Source organism: Bufo bufo, chromosome 2 (assembly GCF_905171765.1).
Source record: "Bufo bufo chromosome 2, aBufBuf1.1, whole genome shotgun sequence".
Taxonomy (NCBI): Eukaryota; Metazoa; Chordata; class Amphibia; order Anura; family Bufonidae; genus Bufo; species Bufo bufo.
The window spans coordinates 70,089,457-70,108,191 of record NC_053390.1 but is presented as its reverse complement, the minus strand read 5'-3'; the positions used below and the strand labels follow the sequence as shown (position 1 = coordinate 70,108,191).

The 18,735-nt window shown below is 48.1% G+C and overlaps 1 protein-coding gene across 1 annotated transcript in view; it reads left to right on the top strand.

Annotated features, from left to right (window-relative positions):
* The window catches only part of NOL6 (nucleolar protein 6), a 79,975-nt gene that overhangs the window by 22,047 nt on the left and 39,193 nt on the right, over positions 1–18,735 (top strand). The window contains exons 10-15 of the mRNA XM_040421164.1: positions 1,215–1,316; positions 1,529–1,644; positions 6,530–6,707; positions 7,540–7,662; positions 17,453–17,601; positions 17,863–17,938. Coding sequence (XP_040277098.1) covers positions 1,215–1,316; positions 1,529–1,644; positions 6,530–6,707; positions 7,540–7,662; positions 17,453–17,601; positions 17,863–17,938 — 744 coding nt within the window. The remainder of the gene's footprint in view (positions 1–1,214; positions 1,317–1,528; positions 1,645–6,529; positions 6,708–7,539; positions 7,663–17,452; positions 17,602–17,862; positions 17,939–18,735) is intronic.

Genomic DNA, 18,735 nt, shown 5'->3' with positions numbered 1-18,735 from the left:
TGCCACCGCTGATCATCGTACAGACAACTGATGTGGATACGTTTAAATAAAAAAAATTTTTTTCCCCTGCTAGTTTGTAACCGTTTTATATAATGATCAGAATCCTGTGCAAGGGGTTTTGAGCAGGATCTTATATATATATATATTTTTTTTTTTGGGGGGGGGGGGGGGTTTCGTAAATAGAGCTTTTATGTTAGTGCTAAGTAAGCAACGGAAATGAATAAGTACTGGTAAGTAAAAAAGTAGACCTTGTTTGCTCTCCATAGAAAGTCATGACAATAGTGACATCTAGTGGAGGACAGCAGCTGTTGCACCGACTTTAACCTTATCTGTGGGTGGCATGACAGAAGCAAATGGCACCCAGCACAACCCGTTGACTATAATGGATTCCACTGGGTTGTCCTTATACAACCCTATGTTTTACGTAACAAAATAGCACAGCATGTTTCACTATGTTGTCCCGTATTTTTAAATGGAAATCCCCAACGTGGTCACCAACGGAGATGTGAACTTGGCCTTAGGCCTCATGCACACGACCGTATGTATTTTGCGGTCCGCAAAAAAACTGATCCACAAAAAATACGGATGACCTCCGTCTGCATTCCGTATTTTGTGGAACGGTACAGCTGGCCCCTAACAGAACAGTCCTATCCTTGTCCGTAATGCGGACAATAATAGGACATGTTCTATTTTTTTTTGTGGAACGGAAATACAGACGTACGGAAACGGAATGCACACGGATTACCTTCCGTTTTTTTTTGCGGACCCATTGAAATTAATGGTTCCGTATAGGGTCCGCAAAAAAACCCAGAACGGATACGGAATGAAAATACGTCCGTGTGCATGAGGCCTTAGCCTGATTATACAAGTACATTATGTTACTCATCTGACTGATCTTGAGTTACAGCTGCAGGCTCGAATCTGATGGCGGTTACTGGAAACAGTCCGCAAGCTTGTCATTAGACATTACCCTTACGGCACAGCTGAGCTCCTATAGTGCAGGAGGACCGTTAGCGTTTCCTAGATCAGATGACTGTATAATGCCTGGAGTAAAGATGAAGCTTCCCAGAATGCAGAGCTTTCTGCAGACACTGAACATGCAGGGAATGCTGGGAGATTTCAGCTCTGCCAGTTTTGCCGGATCTAGCTAGAACATAATGGAATTTAATAAAACGAGTACTGATTTTGGACCTGTAATCTTCTCCTGTTTGCAGCCCTCCGTAGCAGATTTCCATCAGGCGTTTGAAGTTGTATATGTTGACCCCCTGGGAGTCGTGAATCTCTGCGCTGATATGACTGCTGCCAAGTACAAGCAGGTGAGATCTCAATCCTGTGCCTGTAGCAACCTCCATTAATATTGTTCGCCAGCAGAGGGCGCCCCATTGTACTTCACACAGCTTTTACGGGCTTTCGTTATCTTTCCTAGCCGTAGAAGGCTGAGACTTGTAGTCCCATAGCACTCAGGGGGCCTCATCTGATGAGAAATGTCTCGCACACCCAATGACGGCTCACTTTTCTATCCCTGTAGATTCAGTATGAGGCCAAGGAATCGCTCAGAGTCCTGGATGACGCCAACAGCAATGGCTTTCTTCTCGTCCTCATGGTGCCCAAGCCTTTTGTCAGAACGTTTGATCATGTCTTCCAGTAAGTTCAGCAGCGAGCTGTGTTATTGTGATGACTGAGACGTCGTGTCTCTAGCGCCCCCCTAGGGATAGAGGTTTGAACAATGCCTAAAGCAGGTTGTGCTGTGTTCGTGCAAAATATGCTAGCGTTATGTAAATCGGTGGAAATGATGACACTTCATCGACACCGTGGGGGCGTTTACTGCCCTTTTTTATGCTCCCCCCCCCCCCCCCCCCCTTTCTTTTTTTTCATATATTCCAACCCCGGCAGCTTTTGTGGTGGTGAAGACTGCATTTACTCTCTCCCGTCACCTTTCCAGACATGTCGGTTTTATTAACTACTTGCATTCCCTGTGTAATAAATATTCTGGAGTGTCTATTCTTATGACACTATGTTGTGCCATTCCTGTGTTATTCCTTCTAGAAGTTGTGAATTTCCAGCAGTCTGTAACAAAGGTCCAGATGGATGTTACCAGTCAGAGGTTGTCCCTGCACAGTCTGACACTATCCAATCAGTGCTGCCAGTGTCACACTGTACAGGGGCACCCGCCATGACTGATAACACCCACCTGGACCTTTTGTTGCAGAATTCTTGTACTTCATTGATAACTTCTAACAGGAATAATAAATGAATGGCACAACATGGAGACAAAAGAGCAGATGCTCCGGGATTGTTCTTACTTGGGGAATGCGAGTAGATACTACAACAGACGTGTCAGGAGAGGGGAGAGGACCTCTTTAATTATTGTTTGATTACAAGTTCTGCAACTTTCTAATATACAGGGAGTGCAGAATTATTAGGCAAGTTGTATTTTTGAGGATTAATTTTATTATTAAACAACAACCATGTTCTCAATGAACCCAAAAAACTCATTAATATCAAAGCTGAATATTTTTGGAAGTAGTTTATAGTTTGTTTTTAGTTTTAGCTATTTTAGGGGGATATCTGTGTGTGCAGGTGACTATTACTGTGCATAATTATTAGGCAACTTAACAAAAAACAAATATATACCCATTTCAATTATTTATTTTTACCAGTGAAACCAATATAACATCTCAACATTCACAAATATACATTTCTGACATTCAAAAACAAAACAAAAACAAATCAGTGACCAATATAGCCACCTTTCTTTGCAAGGACACTCAAAAGCCTGCCATCCATGGATTCTGTCAGTGTTTTGATCTGTTCATCATCAACATTGCGTGCAGCAGCAACCACAGCCTCCCAGACACTGTTCAGAGAGGTGTACTGTTTTCCCTCCTTGTAAATCTCACATTTGATGATGGACCACAGGTTCTCAATGGGGTTCAGATCAGGTGAACAAGGAGGCCATGTCATTAGATTTTCTTCTTTTATACCCTTTCTTGCCAGCCACGCTGTGGAGTACTTGGACGCGTGTGATGGAGCATTGTCCTGCATGAAAATCATGTTTTTCTTGAAGGATGCAGACTTCTTCCTGTACCACTGCTTGAAGAAGGTGTCTTCCAGAAACTGGCAGTAGGACTGGGAGTTGAGCTTGACTCCATCCTCAACCCGAAAAGGCCCCACAAGCTCATCTTTGATGATACCAGCCCAAACCAGTACTCCACCTCCACCTTGCTGGCGTCTGAGTCGGACTGGAGCTCTCTGCCCTTTACCAATCCAGCCACGGGCCCATCCATCTGGCCCATCAAGACTCACTCTCATTTCATCAGTCCATAAAACCTTAGAAAAATCAGTCTTGAGATATTTCTTGGCCCAGTCTTGACGTTTCAGCTTGTGTGTCTTGTTCAGTGGTGGTCGTCTTTCAGCCTTTCTTACCTTGGCCATGTCTCTGAGTATTGCACACCTTGTGCTTTTGGGCACTGATGTTGCAGCTCTGAAATATGGCCAAACTGGTGGCAAGTGGCATCTTGGCAGCTGCACGCTTGACTTTTCTCAGTTCATGGGCAGTTATTTTGCGCCTTGGTTTTTCCACACGCTTCTTGCGACCCTGTTGACTATTTTGAATGAAACGCTTGATTGTTCGATGATCACGCTTCAGAAGCTTTGCAATTTTAAGAGTGCTGCATCCCTCTGCAAGATATCTCACTATTTTTGACTTTTCTGAGCCTGTCAAGTCCTTCTTTTGACCCATTTTGCCAAAGGAAAGGAAGTTGCCTAATAATTATGCACACCTAATATAGGGTGTTGATGTCATTAGACCACACCCCTTCTCATTACAGAGATGCACATCACCTAATATGCTTAATTGGTAGTAGGCTTTCGAGCCTATACAGCTTGGAGTAAGACAACATGCATAAAGAGGATGATGTGGTCAAAATACTCATTTGCCTAATAATTCTGCACGCAGTGTACTTTATTTCTGTCAATTCCTCACCATCTTCAAGATCTCTGCTTTCTTAAAGGGAATTGAACACTTCTTGATTACATCCAGAGGCTATAAAACCTTGACTAGTCCTACTCTGAGGGTCTGGTACAGTGTATCTGGGACCTAAATTGCAGCACAAATCTTAATCCCCACTTTATAACAAACTGCCTTGACTTGGACAGGAGTAAGAATAGATTTTTTGCAGCTCCTGAATGTAAACAGGAATGCTATCATTTACTGAAAGCCAACAGAGGTTTTGAAATGAATGCAGACTGTCATTTTCCTATGACTTTGTATATATCTGGTCAATGTGCTTCTTCTATTAGTCTGTGTGTTGTATTACATAGGGCGGGTTGTAGTGATGGTGTTCACAGCTCCCTGGTACCGGAGATAAGGTACGCCGATGACCTCTGTGACCCTCAGGAAATGTTAGCTTTGGGAACTCTGCACTTCTACAGGGGTCTGGCCATGCTTCAAAGCATTCCTCTAAATGGGGGTAGTAAGCCCCGGCCCCTGCTAGTGATAGTACAGACAGGGGAGGGGCGGATGTGTTTCTGGATATCTCTGAGACTGGGGGTAGTAGTCAGATGTTGGGGGTAGTAAACCCCGGCCCCTTCTAGTGATAGTACAGACAGGGGAGGGGCGGATGTGTTTCTGGATATCTCTGAGACTGGGGGTAGTAGTCAGATGTTGGGGATAAAAAAAAGCCAAAAAAGGGGGTCAGTCAGCACTTACCAAACCGCAGTAGCACATTGCTATGGCAGGGAACAACATTAAAAGACAGAAACATGCAATGCGACAATAAACTGCAATATAAAGTACAAAATTGCGTAATAATAACAAGTGCTACACTATAAGTGCGAGATACTTGGCAAATCGTTTTGTACAAAATTATTTGAGCCCGTCTGCCGAGCGTCAAGGCGATCTCTGTTAGACGGGTTCCTACGCTAAATTCTACCTGTTAGGTGCCATGACGGCTACCATACACTTCAGGGAGTGCAGGTTACACAGCAGGCCCACTCCACGACACCACCGGCGCCAAATGGCTACCAAGGATTGCAGTGAGAGTCCACAAACTATCTCACTCCTGGTGCCATGGCTTCAGTGAGTGAGGGGGAGCAGGCCTGACTATGTACTAACACTAATTAAAATCAGCCTATAGGGCAAACAGGATGGTCAGGAGTGCAGGACTGAGGAGGCAGCCACACCTCCAGTACAAACTGCAAAGAAAAGCCAAAAAAGGGGGTCAGTCAGCACTTACCAAACCGCAGTAGCGGTACAGACAGGGGAGGGACGGATGTGTTTCTGGATATCTCTGAGATTGGGGGTAGTAGTCAGATGTTGGGGATAGTAAACCCCGGCCCCTTCTAGTAATAGTACAGACAGGGGAGGGGCGGATGTGTTTCTGGATATCTCTGAGACTGGGGGTAGTAGTCAGATGTTGGGGGTAGTAAACCCCGGCCCCTTCTAGTGATAGTACATACAGGGGAGGGGCGCATGTGTTTCTAGATATCTTTTAAACTGGGGGTAGTAGTCAGATGTTGGGGGTAGTAAACCCCGGCCCCTTCTAGTGATAGTACAGACAGGGGAGGGGCGGATGTGTTTCTAGATATCTTTGAGACTGGGGGTAGTAGTCAGATGTTGGGGATAGTAAACCCCGGCCCCTTCTAGTGATAGTACAGACAGGGGAGGGGCGGATGTGTTTCTAGATATCTCTGAGACTGGGGGTAGTAGTCAGATGTTGGGGGTAGTAAACCCCGGCCCCTTCTAGTGATAGTACAGACAGGGGAGGGGCGGATGTGTTTCTGGATATCTTTGAGACTGGGGGTAGTAGTCAGATGTTGGGGATAGTAAACCCCGGCCCCTTCTAGTGATCGTACAGACAGGGGAGGGGCGGATGTGTTTCTGGATATCTCTGAGACTGGGGGTAGTAGTCAGATGTTGGGAGTTGTGAGAACAAGCTGAGACGTTCTCTCCTGGATTTGCATCAATATGGGAACTTGGATTATCTGTAACTTTACCTGCAGCTTCGTATGTGACCTCCAATAAACTGCTCAGGGATGACAGCTCCTATTGCTCAGTGCCTGTCTTTGTCAGTCACGAGCCGATTTCGTGACACAGACCTCTTCTTTAAAGGGGTTGTGTCACTTCAGCAAATGGCATTTATGATGTAGAGAAAGTTAATACAAGGCACTTACTAATGTATTGTGATTGTCCATATTGCCTCCTTTGCTGGCTTGGTTTATTTTTCTATCACATTATACACGGCTCGTTTCCATGGTTACAGACCACCCTGCAATCCAGCAGTGGTGGTCCTGCTTGCACACTATAGGAAAAAGTGATGGCCTCTCTGGTGGCCAGGACTGTGGGAATGTTCATAGGCATGCATGCGCAGCACCACCCGTCGTAGCCACCGCCGCAGGGCAGAGCTGGTTTTATTTCGATAAGCCTGGGTGACCTCTTGAATGCAGCTCTATTAACTTGGAGCTTAAATAGCGAGGCCCCCGGCCGTAATTCACTGCGCAGTCAGATCTCCTGCTCGTCTCCTTCCAGCATTATACAAGTGTCCAGACTGCAGAAGACCTGCAAGAAGATGAAGTTATTGAACGAGCTGATCGACCGAGGAGGCGATTATGTGTTGGCCGCTCTGCCCTTCATCATGTCTGTGCTCAAGAAAGGCCTGAACGAACGCGTGGTCCTCCTGTCACATGCCCTGCCGCAGGAGCTCGAGGTACGCTGGCAGAAAGTAATGAGCAGAAGATGTAGAAGGGTAAGGGTATGTCACATGGTGTCTTTTGCCGTGGAACTTTGATGCAGAGACCCATGATGAAATTTCACTGGCGGCCACGTGGTTTCTGGTTCCCTTTCATTTCAGTGGGAAGCTGTGCTGAGGATCGAGGAGCAGCAGCCTAAAATCGTGGCCGAGAAGGGACATGTCTATTCTCAGTGCAGCGACATGTGTAGTGCGACGTTCATGTCACGTGACATATATTATAATGCTAGTCTATGGTGTCGCACTGTGACATGCTGCATGCAACCATCTTGGTTGTTTTTTTGCAACTGTCGTGTCGCAGTGCTACACCATAGACTAGAATTATAAAATATGTCGTGTAACATTACTGTGACAAATAGTCGCGCAACAAATGTCGTCGTCTAGCCCTAGCCTTAAGCCACTGCTCCATGATCCTCAGCACTGCCTCCAATTGAACTGAAATGAAGGCAGAAACAACGTGGCTGCGACTTTTCTAGTATTTCTGGTGCGGGAAGACGGCGCTGGAACTACATAGCTCCGACCATTATGTTGTACATGGAGAGGGTTACTGCAGCGCTGCTCCCATTGAAGTGAATGACAGCAGCTCTGCGGTTACAAGCTCCGTCCACTGCACAGTGGATGGAGCTGTGTAGTTCAGGTGCTGCACTGAAACAGCTGACCAGCGGGAAAGCGAGGTGTCGGACCCTTGCTGATCAGATATCGATGGTCTTCTAGCCTGTGGATAGGAGTGGACATCCCCTTTAAACAGGGTGTGTAGTAACTATGCTTTTTTTTTCTCCCCTCTTTTCAGTGGGACATAACACAGGAGCCAGCAAAGCACAAGGACATTGGCTGCCTGACCGTGGGACTGATGCTCTCTGCAGATTTCTTTTCCAGTGTCTTGGAGAAGGGACCGGCGGCAGATAGCCCAGAGGTGGGTGAAATAATAAAAGCTCTGTTGCATAGCCTATTTTCTCAGAATAGCAAGTGTAAGAAAACCTCAGAGTAAATTCGAGGTGTGGATTTCAAATCTTCAGTTTGTGGATCTCCAACTGCGGTTTCGCCCCTTTTCAGTGAAGAGGGTGAAATCCACAGCCATCTCTGCTGCCGAAAACACGTAAAGTCTTTTGCTGGTTTTGTGACAAAAACTGCAGCAGATTTTTCCTCTGTATTTTTTATTCACGTGTGGACATAACCCTAACCCTTTCAGCCCCAGAGGTCTTTTTTTTGCGTTTGCGTTTTTTACTCCCTGCCCTTCTGGGGCCATGGCTTTTTTGCTTTACCATTAACATAGCCATATGAGGGCTTGTTTTTTGCTGGACAAGTTGCCCTTTCTAATTCCACCATTTAATATTGCATACGATGTAATTGGGAGCAGGTGAAATTGGAAAATAACGCGTACAGATGCCGTTGTTACTGCCAGTTGTGGACATTGGTCACGGGTATCTGCTGTATGAAGCAGCAGGCACACGGGGGCTACACTGCCAGCCGTGCTTTCGAGCAGGCGCCATCTTTAAAGTCTATGTACACCTTTTGCAGGCAATTTATTATTATTGCATTGTACTTAATTTGAGCTAAAAATCATTTTCTCAATTGGTCTTTATTAAATATATAGGGCCAGATTTATCATGACTCCACTTTCACTCCACTTTCACATATGGCTAAAGTCCGTTTTAGCCAAGTCAGATTTATGATCGGCCCTATCAGACTAATAAATGTGGTTTGACGGTAGCAATTTATCCGTCAGTAAGCAGCTTTACAAAAGTCGCACATCTTTACGAAAAAGTCGCACGTTTTTTACGAAAAAGTCGCATGTTCTATTAAAAAGTCTCATAAGAGAAGCATGGTCCTCACTGGAGGGAAATTGCGCATTTTTTTGCGACTTTTTTGCGACTTTTTAAATAGTCCCAATAGTAAATCTGTCTAGAGATTAATTTACATAAGAAAACACGCCCACTTTCAGAAAACTGGCGAGCATAGTGCAGAGCAGAAAAAATTCGCAAATTTGTGCGCAGTTTTAGCGTTTGCGCATTTTTTTGCGACTTTTTCACTCCATTATTCTGACTTGAGCTAATGATAAATCTGGCCCATAGAGTCCTTTTCTCTGTACAGGGCTGAGATGCTCTAATAGAGGGATCTGGATTTTCTCTCTTTTCTGTCAGTTGGGGAGCTGATGGGCTCCTTATCTCTGCTCTCTGACCTTATAAACACTCATTATAGCTCAATCCTTATCTTAGAGATAAGAATGTGGCTTAAATAAGTCTTTATGACCTCTTAGTTTAGAGATAAGGGTTATTAGATGACTGGTACTTTCACTTTGTTCCTGTCACACAGTTAGAAAAACAGTTAACCCTTTTTGACAGAATAGCGCAATATTCTTTTATTAAAGGCCAATGTAAAATATGATTTTTAGCCAAAAATGAGTCAAATGCAATTATAAACAAAATCAGCCTCCGAAGGTGTACATAGCCTTTAACATCCCGGCCTACCTTGTACATGTCTGCCGCTGCTCGAGTTAAAGGGCTCTTTCCAATAGGACAGCCCCTGTCCATATGTTTTCTTAAAGCATCTGGACATCAGTTTGGGACACTCCGCTGTAACCCACAGGGCTGGACTGGCTCAATGTTTCAAAAGTTGTTCATGTTGAGAGAACCCCTTTAAAGGGCATCTGTCAGTGATCACGCCTGGCACTTAAACGGTTTGAGCACTGCTCCCGTCACGCCCCTGGTGCTCCAAACACTCCCCCTCTCAGATTGTCATTCCACCTGGAAGTGGAGGGGACTGCAGATGAAGCTGACGGCACCTCCACTTCCAGGTGGAATGATGTCGCAAGAACTCGGCACTAGATGTTAAGTCTAGCGCTGTCAATCTAAGGTGAGGGGGCAGGTTTGGAGCACTAGGGGCGTCACTGGAGTGGTGCCCAAACCACGTAAGCCTGCCTCTTGGTGCTCCAGTGGCTCATTTGCATACAAATAAAAGTCTGCATTTCTCTGCAACGTCTGCATCTAGAAAGACAATACAGATATCATTTTACTCAGCTAGATCAACCCTACCAGGCAATATGCCTCATTTAATAAGGTTGATCCTGGTGACAGAGCCTCTTTAAATAGCATTTTTATTATATGATGCTGTTATTACTGGATTCTGGATGTCCGACTCTTTTCGCCCTGGTGGTCCCGGCCCATCTACAGGGAGTGCAGAATTATTAGGCAAGTTGTATTTTTGAGGATTAATTTTATTATTGAACAACAACCATGTTCTCAATGAACCCAAAAAACTCATTAATATCAAAGCTGAATATTTTTGGAAGTAGTTTTTAGTTTGTTTTTAGTTTTAGCTATTTTAGGGGGATATCTGTGTGTGCAGGTGACTATTACTGTGCATAATTATTAGGCAACTTAACAAAAAACAAATATATACCCATTTCAATTATTTATTTTTACCAGTGAAACCAATATAACATCTCAACATTCACAAATATACATTTCTGACATTCAAAAACAAAACAAAAACAAATCATTGACCAATATAGCCACCTTTCATTGCAAGGACACTCAAAAGCCTGCCATCCATGGATTCTGTCAGTGTTTTGATCTGTTCACCATCAACATTGCGTGCAGCAGCAACCACAGCCTCCCAGACACTGTTCAGAGAGGTGTACTGTTTTCCCTCCTTGTAAACCTCACATTTGATGATGGACCACAGGTTCTCAATGGGGTTCAGATCAGGTGAACAAGGAGGCCATGTCATTAGATTTTCTTCTTTTATACCCTTTCTTGCCAGCCACGCTGTGGAGTACTTGGACGCGTGTGATGGAGCATTGTCCTGCATGAAAATCATGTTTTTCTTGAAGGATGCAGACTTCTTCCTGTACCACTGCTTGAAGAAAGTGTCTTCCAGAAACTGGCAGTAGGACTGGGAGTTGAGCTTGACTCCATCCTCAACCCGAAAAGGCCCCACAAGCTCATCTTTGATGATACCAGCCCAAACCAGTACTCCACCTCCACCTTGCTGGCGTCTGAGTCGGACTGGAGCTCTCTGCCCTTTACCAATCCAGCCACGGGCCCATCCATCTGGCCCATCAAGACTCACTCTCATTTCATCAGTCCATAAAACCTTAGAAAAATCAGTCTTGAGATATTTCTTGGCCCAGTCTTGACGTTTCAGCTTGTGTGTCTTGTTCAGTGGTGGTCGTCTTTCAGCCTTTCTTACCTTGGCCATGTCTCTGAGTATTGCACACCTTGTGCTTTTGGGCACTCCAGTTATGTTGCAGCTCGGAAATATGGCCAAACTGGTGGCAAGTGGCATCTTGGCAGCTGCACGCTTGACTTTTCTCAGTTCATGGGCAGTTATTTCTCGCCCAGTTTCCTTGGGGGACACAGAAGACCTTGGGTATAGCTCATCTCCATAGGAGGCGTGACACTAAGTGAAGACTGTTAAGCCCCTCCTCCACAGCTATACCCTCAGCCTGGAGAGAGAGACTGCCAGTTTTTGCTTAGTGTCCAAGGAGGCAAGACACTCCCTGCTCTGCAGGGCTGGTTTCTCCTTGTTTAAATTTTAGATTTTTACTTTTTTCTTTTCTTTTTGTTCCAGATCATCAGGGACAACAGAGACGCACTAGACCTCTCTGTTCTCCCGGGGTTGAGCTGCGCCAGTGCCGGTCACCCGCACGGCTGCCTCCCCCACAGAAGGCAAGGTGGATCAGGGCAGCCCAGCTCCCCTACATCCCGCCAGCGCAAGGGTCGCCCGCACGCCAAGTCCCCCTTCCAGCGTCCTGCCACTACGGTGCCAGTAGCTGAAGGGGCGACCCTGCTGGAACGGACCGAGGGTGAAGACGTCTATGGTGAGAGATTGGCTTCTCCAGCCCAACGTCCCCGCCCCCCCCGGTCTCCTGCGTGCCTGACCCTATACTGGGCCTATGGACCCTTCTGTCCCTGCTAGACCTAGGCTGGCCCCTGGGCTGCCTCAGGGCGACATTCTGCTCCCTCTCTCCTGGCCTCCATAGGTCATTGGCACCCTTCTCCCTACAAGAAGAATGCCTGGGGAGCTGCAGAGGTCCGCAACTAGCTGCCCCTGACGGAGGGGTTATGCAGGCGTCCCACCCTCACAGGCACCCGGTCTCAGGGTCCCCCTCCCTCTTACCGGCTACTGCTTCAGGGCCAGAGCCTTGCTGCTCCTGACCCTCCTCTGCCCTCACGGGCACCGGCCCAAGGGCAAGGTGGTTGTGGCTGTTGGCCACATGGTGCGCTGTTATAAGCCAGGGCCCGCTCCATGGGTAAAATGGCTGCCGAGCGCAGGGTCCTCGCTTCTGGGCAGCGGGGTGGGCACCCGCGGCCTGCAATATGAGCGCTATGCTTCAACAGCCCCAGGCCGACCGTCGGAACATTCCGGTCGGCCGGGCACCGCAGGCTTTACGGCCGCGATCCCGGCGCTCTATCCGGGTCCCCGGCTCTTCCGGCCCGCAGGGTGGGCACCTGCGGCCGGCATGTGCATGCGCCGCTTCGTTCCCCGGCCGGTACTTGAATACTGTGCGGCCCCGGTCAGCCGGGCGCCGCTAATAATTTAGGCCCCGGCTTCACGGCCTACAATTACTAGGCCGCAAAATTCCGGCCTCTGTTGGAGGGGGCTGGAACTTCTCCAGGCGGGAATTCTTCCCGCCGGGAGGTTCCCCCGCCCCCAGGGGATCGCAGCGCCGCCCTCCAGGCCGGATCCCTGTTAACCCTTTGGGTACAGGCCGGCTTCAGATGGCCTGTATGGGTGCCCCCAGGGGATCGCAGCGCCGCGGTACAGGCCGGCTTCAGATGGGCCTGTATGGCTGCCCCCAGGGGATCGCAGCGCCGCCCTCCTGGCCGGATCCCTGTTTAACCCTTTGGGTACAGGCCGGCTTCAGATGGGCCTGTATGGCTGCCAACCCCCCAGTGCTCCTGTAGGTGGCTCCCCTTTCTGTTATATATATATAGAAAAAAAAAATATTTTTTTTTTATATATATAACTTGTGGGCTGCGCAGGACGCTGCAGCCTCATGTCAGTACATGCCCCCCTTCCCTAGGCGGCATGTCGCACTCCCCGGCTGCGGCGCTGCCAGGGTCATTTTACCCTCCTAGCCCTCTCTCACGATACGGCGCTGGTCAAGTGCATGCGGCCCTTTCTGTAGGCAGCATTCGTCACCCTCTTCAGTTATGGTACTGCCATGTGCGGGACCCCCCTCCTGGGCGGGATACTGTACTCTCCCTGGCTACGGTTTGGCCTTGTGCATGATCCCCCTTTCATTGGCGGACTACTGCAGTTTCACCGGATACGGTGCTGGCCATGTGCACGACCTCCTTCCATAGGCGGAACGCTACACTCTCACTAGATTCGTTGCGATCTGTGCATGACCCCTTTTTCTTAGGCGGAATACTGCACTCTCACCAGATACGGTGCTGGCCATGTGCACGATCCCTTTCCATTGGTGGAACGCTGCACTCTCACTGGATTCGTTGCCGATCATGTGCGTGACCCCCTTCCATAGGCGGAATGCTGCACTCTCTGAATTCGCTGACGCCCATAGGTATGACTCCCTTCCGTGGACGGCATTCGGCACTCTCACTGGATTCACTGCCAGCCATGTGCATGACCACTTTCCATAGGTGGTATGATGCACTCTCATTGGATTTTCCCTGTGGCGGCATACATACACTCCCTCGGTCGGTGATGTTCTCTCGCCGGTACGTTGTTGGTCATGTGCATGAACCCCATACATGGCGGGGTGCTTGCACTCTCACTGGATCCGCTGCCGGCCATATGCATGACCCCTCTTCCGTGGGCGGTGTACGCATTCTCACTGGATTCGCTGCCGGCCATGGGCACGCCTCCTTCAGGTGACATGCACACATTCTCACCGACTGATCGCACTCTCCCTGGATGCGATGCTGACCGTGTGCATGACCCCCCCCCTCTTTTCTGGGCGGCATACTACACTCTCACCGGATACGTTGCTGGCCTTGAGCATGGCCCTCTAACATGGGTGGAACGCTTGCGCTCCCATTGGATACCGTGCTGGCCTTGTGCGTGACCACCCCTCATTCCATGGGCGGAATTTTGCACGCTCACGAGATCCAAGGCTGTCCTTGTATGTGCCGTATTGGACTTGCACATGTTCCCCTTCATTGGGAGTAGTTACACTCTCACGAAGTTTCGGTGTTGGGTGAGTTGTTGCACACTCACTTAATGCTAGGATAGCCCTGTGCATGTCCCCCTTTCACTAGGTGGACCTCCTGCATTCCTGCTGGATACTGTGTGGCTATGTGCATGGCGCCCTTCGGGGCGAAGTATGGTATGCCCTACTTCTCTGACGTAGGTACGGCCTTGGGCATTCCCCCCTTTTTTTGGGGCGGGCTTTTGCACCCTTGCCGACTGCAATTTGCCAGGTACATTTCCCCCCTTTCGGGGCGGTCAGTTTTGCGTTCCATCGCATACCATACTAGTCTTGTGCATAACTCCTTTTCAGTTTGCACTTTGCACTTCCGTAGATACTGTGGCACTCTGGCTGGCCTTCGCTGAGTGATATTTTTGCAGTGAGTGGACGTTTTTGTGCGTTGTTTGGGCCGTGTATACCTTCTCGTCCCGTAGGTGGGTTGGCCTTCTCACTGCTTACGGGGCTACTCGTACGTATCCCTCCTTTCCTCCTGCGACATATTTTTTTCTCTTGGGAGACGGTGTTTGCAGCAAGCCTTGCACTATTCTCTAAAGAGATCATTCTGTCCACCTGTGTAAGCCTAAGGTGTTGTCCAACAAACAATAAATGAATGCCTTATATATAAGTAGACGGCCTCTACCTGCTCGCTACTGCTCCGAGCTGGGCGGTGCTCATTCATTTCGTTGGCCCTTCCGCCGGGGAGTGTTCGTGGTTCCTAGACACGTACCCATTCGTCTTCCCGCAGCATTGTTTCCCTGCGCTAGTGGTCACATGGTCGAGAGTGCTGTCTGCAGCGCCCTTCGCATTCTATGTTGGCTCTGGCGGGACTACGGTCCCCTCGCCTACTACTATTTCCTTCTACCAGGTTCGGGCCGCTCTTCTTGGGAAGGTCACCCAACTTCTCTTGGGTGCTCGCTTACCCAGGTCCGGAGGACATCCACCTTGAGTTCTTCAGGATATTCGCCTTCTGCGAAGCGGTGAACCGGGCGTCTCAGTGTAGCGGGGTTCTGCTTTTGAGCTGTCCTATGGCTTCTCTATGCCCACTCCTCCTTTCTTTTGGAGGGTGTTATCCCGGCCTCTGTCTCGACTGCCTTTTCTCGCCGGTTCTGTTTGGCTCCCACTCGGTACGGATCTCTCCGATGTGGCTTCTGTTCCGGCCACACTTCAGAGGATGTTCCTTCTCTGCCCTCCCCTCTGGGAAGAGCATGGTTGTTCAGGTGGATGGTTCTGGTGTCTTGTCCACACTGACTGTACTAGCTGTGTACCTATCTAACGGGTCTACCGCGTTCTGTCCTCCCGCTGGGTGCAGATTGCGTTTTTTCCATTCTAGGCAATGTTTCTGCTATGGATTTACCTTCTCGGTAACTTGGGAGGACTACCATTTAGTCCGTCTTCCTGTGGTGGCTACATCGGCTTGGGCTTTAGCCTGTCTTGTCCTGGCATCGGGCGGTTGCTGGGCGGACCCTTCGGTTCCTGTCCGTCTGCTCCCCCACTCCGGGTGGATACGGGACAACATTGTTCGGGGCCGACGGGACCAGTTCTACCGACCGTTCTGCCCGTGTTACTGATCATTGGGTTTTCGCCCGCTTGCCTAGGCGACTCTAGTGAGCTCGCTAGTGTTCGCTTCTAGCCGAGTTTTCGTCCAGGATCTGTGGTAGGACTTAGGGCTTTACCTGGGGTTCTGTGGGAAGCTGGGCGTTCCCCCACTCTGCCTTTCTCTCTCCATGGTTCTGTCTTTCTCCAGCCCGGCCTGGACCTGGGGCTGGGACTCCGTTGCTTGAGGTATCAAGTGTCGTTCCTGTCCTTCCTCTTTCAGCGTTCCCCGACCCTCTGGGCCTGTCAGGAACTTCTTCCATGGAGCGGCTCTTGGGTTCCTTTTGTACTGCCCTCCGTTACCGTCCTGGGAACTACATACTGGGCTCTTGGCGCTCCAATTTTTCCTTGGAGCCGTTACAGAAGTCCTCTCTACTCCTTCTGTCCTGTACGGTTGGGTTTCTGTAGCCATCGTGTCTCTGACTGGTGCCTGAGTGGCGGCCCTTCTTGTTCCGAGCCTTCTGTCTTCCCCCAGGACAGGGCTGTTCTCCATTCCGTCTCTTCCTTCCTTCTGAAGGTGGTGTTTGTCCTTCATTTCATTGAGGCAGTCGTCCTCCCCTTCCCACCCCCGGGAACGGACACTTCACCGATTTGGACGTTGTTTGGGCCTTGCAGTTTTTTACTTGGAGATCTCCGACTCTTGTCGACGTTCGGTCTCTTGTGTTCCCAGGAGGTCCGCGCAAAGGGTTGAGGGCCTCCAGGGTGGCTTTCCTCCGCTTTCTCAGTGTGGCTCTTGCTGTGGTTGTCGCACCAAGGGCAGGGTTCTGCTTTTGGTGTCACCATTCATTTTGCCAGAGCTGTCGGTTTTTCCTGGGCCGGAGGCATTAGGCTTCGGCCATGCATTTGTAAGGTGGTCACTGGTCTTCCTTGCACACCTTACCGAGTTCTACAGGGTGCATACTCGGCCTTCGGCGTATGCTGCCTTGGGCCGCCTGGTCTGCAGGCGGCGGTTTTTTGTTGCCTTCGGGTGCTTCGCCTTGGTGCTGTGGTCCCTCCCCCTTTGGACTGCTTTTGAACGTCCCAAGGTCTTCTGTGTCCCCCAAGGAAACTGGGCGAGAAAACGAGATTTTTGTATAACTTACCAGTAAAATCTCTTTCTCGCTCTTTCCTTGGGGGACACAGCACCCACCCATTCTTTGTTCTTCTCTGATTGTTTCCGAGTTTGTTTTACCCTTTGGGTAGTTGGCTTGTTGGTTCCACTTTTTGGACTTTGCCTTTTCTCACTACTTGGACACGCAACTGGCAGTCTCTCTCTCCAGGCTGAGGGTATAGCTGTGGAGGAGGGGCTTAACAGTCTTCACTTAGTGTCACGCCTCCTAGGGAGATGAGCTATACCCAAGGTCTTCTGTGTCCCCCAAGGAAAGAGCGAGAAAGAGATTTTACTGGTAAGTTATACAAAAATCTCGTTTTTGTGCCTTGGTTTTTCCACACGCTTCTTGCGACCCTGTTGACTATTTTGAATGAAACGCTTGATTGTTCGATGATCACGCTTCAGAAGCTTTGCAATTTTAAGAGTGCTGCATCCCTCTGCAAGATATCTCACTATTTTTGACTTTTCTGAGCCTGTCAAGTCCTTCTTTTGACCCATTTTGCCAAAGGAAAGGAAGTTGCCTGATAATTATGCACACCTGATATAGGGTGTTGATGTCATTAGACCACACCCCTTCTCATTACAGAGATGCACATCACCTAATATGCTTAATTGGTAGTAGGCTTTCGAGCCTATACAGCTTGGAGTAAGACAACATGCATAAAGAGGATGATGTGGTCAAAATACTAATTTGCCTAATAATTCTGCACGCAGTGTATGTATTACAAGGGTGACGTACAGTGCTACATTTCAACCTGTAAAACATCTCTATGCAGAAGCCGTGTCATATGAGAGATGTGATACTGTATATGCGTAAAGCAAATGAACTCCTCATTGAATAACGCACAGCTCATTCCATTCCAGGCTGCCGATTTCCGAAGTTTCTGGGGAGAAAAGTCTGAGTTACGTCGGTTTCAGGATGCATCTATATGTGAGGCTGTAATGTGGCCGGCAAGCAACCTGCAAGAGAAACGCCGCATTCCTGAGCTCATCATAAGGCACCTTCTTCATCTGTGAGTGCTGTGATACATATCAGGACATTCAGAGGTCATGGAAAATGTTCCAAATGCTTGGGGTCGCCACACAGTGGGTACAAAGGCTTGGACGTTTCCAGACCGTGGCTCACACACCTCAGGACTTATGCCTTTGGTTCCATTAGTGTGGCACTGCAGTACCAGCCATTGGCACATTTACCTTTGACCATGACACCCCGTTTAGGGGAAGTTTATTACCATTATTAAAATATGCTGATAATTTTTTTTCTCTCGTTTTAGACATGCCGATATTCCGGAATCTTCCATTCATTATGCCGGCAACCTCCTGGATTGTGTATTAAACAAGGAAAAAAAGGTGACCACACACACCTTTAGCGTCTTGTCCATGACTTAAACACATTCACTCAATTCAGCCTTACTATTACTATACAGCTAGAAGGGTTCTACACGTGGACAAAATTGTCGGTACCCTTTCGTTAAAGAAAGAAAAACCCTCAATGGAAACTGACAAGTAATAATAATTTTTTTTCCCCCTGAAATTCAGACGTAGCTTTTGAATTGTAGTTCAACAGATAATTTAAAAAAATTAACTAATGAAAATGATGGTACCCCTAGAAAAGATTCTAAATAATTTGACCATAGGGACAAGTTTAAACTAAGATGTGTCCTGTAATTAGCATCACAGGTCTCTTCAAACTTGTAATCAATCACTCTGCCTATTCAAGGGGTGAAAAGTAGTCACCGTGCTGTTTGGTATTGTGGTGGGTACCAAACGGAACATGGAACAAAGAAAGATAAGGGGACTAGAAAGAAAGTTATAGACAAACATGTTAAAGGCTATAAGACCATCTCCAAACAGCTTGATGTTCCTGTTACTACAGTTGCACATAGAAGGTTTTTTTGTTTTTTTTATAATCTTTTTATTGTAATTTTCAATTACAGTACATAGAAATAAAAGGTATAGCAAATACAAATCATAAAATAAAAACAAAAGAAATAAGTCTGTAGGACTGTAGCGAACCTCCCTGGATATGGCTGCAAGAGGAAAATTGTTGACAAATTGAAGAGACGGATAATACGAATGGTAACCAAACAGCCCGGAACAACTTCCAAAGAAATTAGACATATGTGAACTCCAAGGTCAAGGTACAT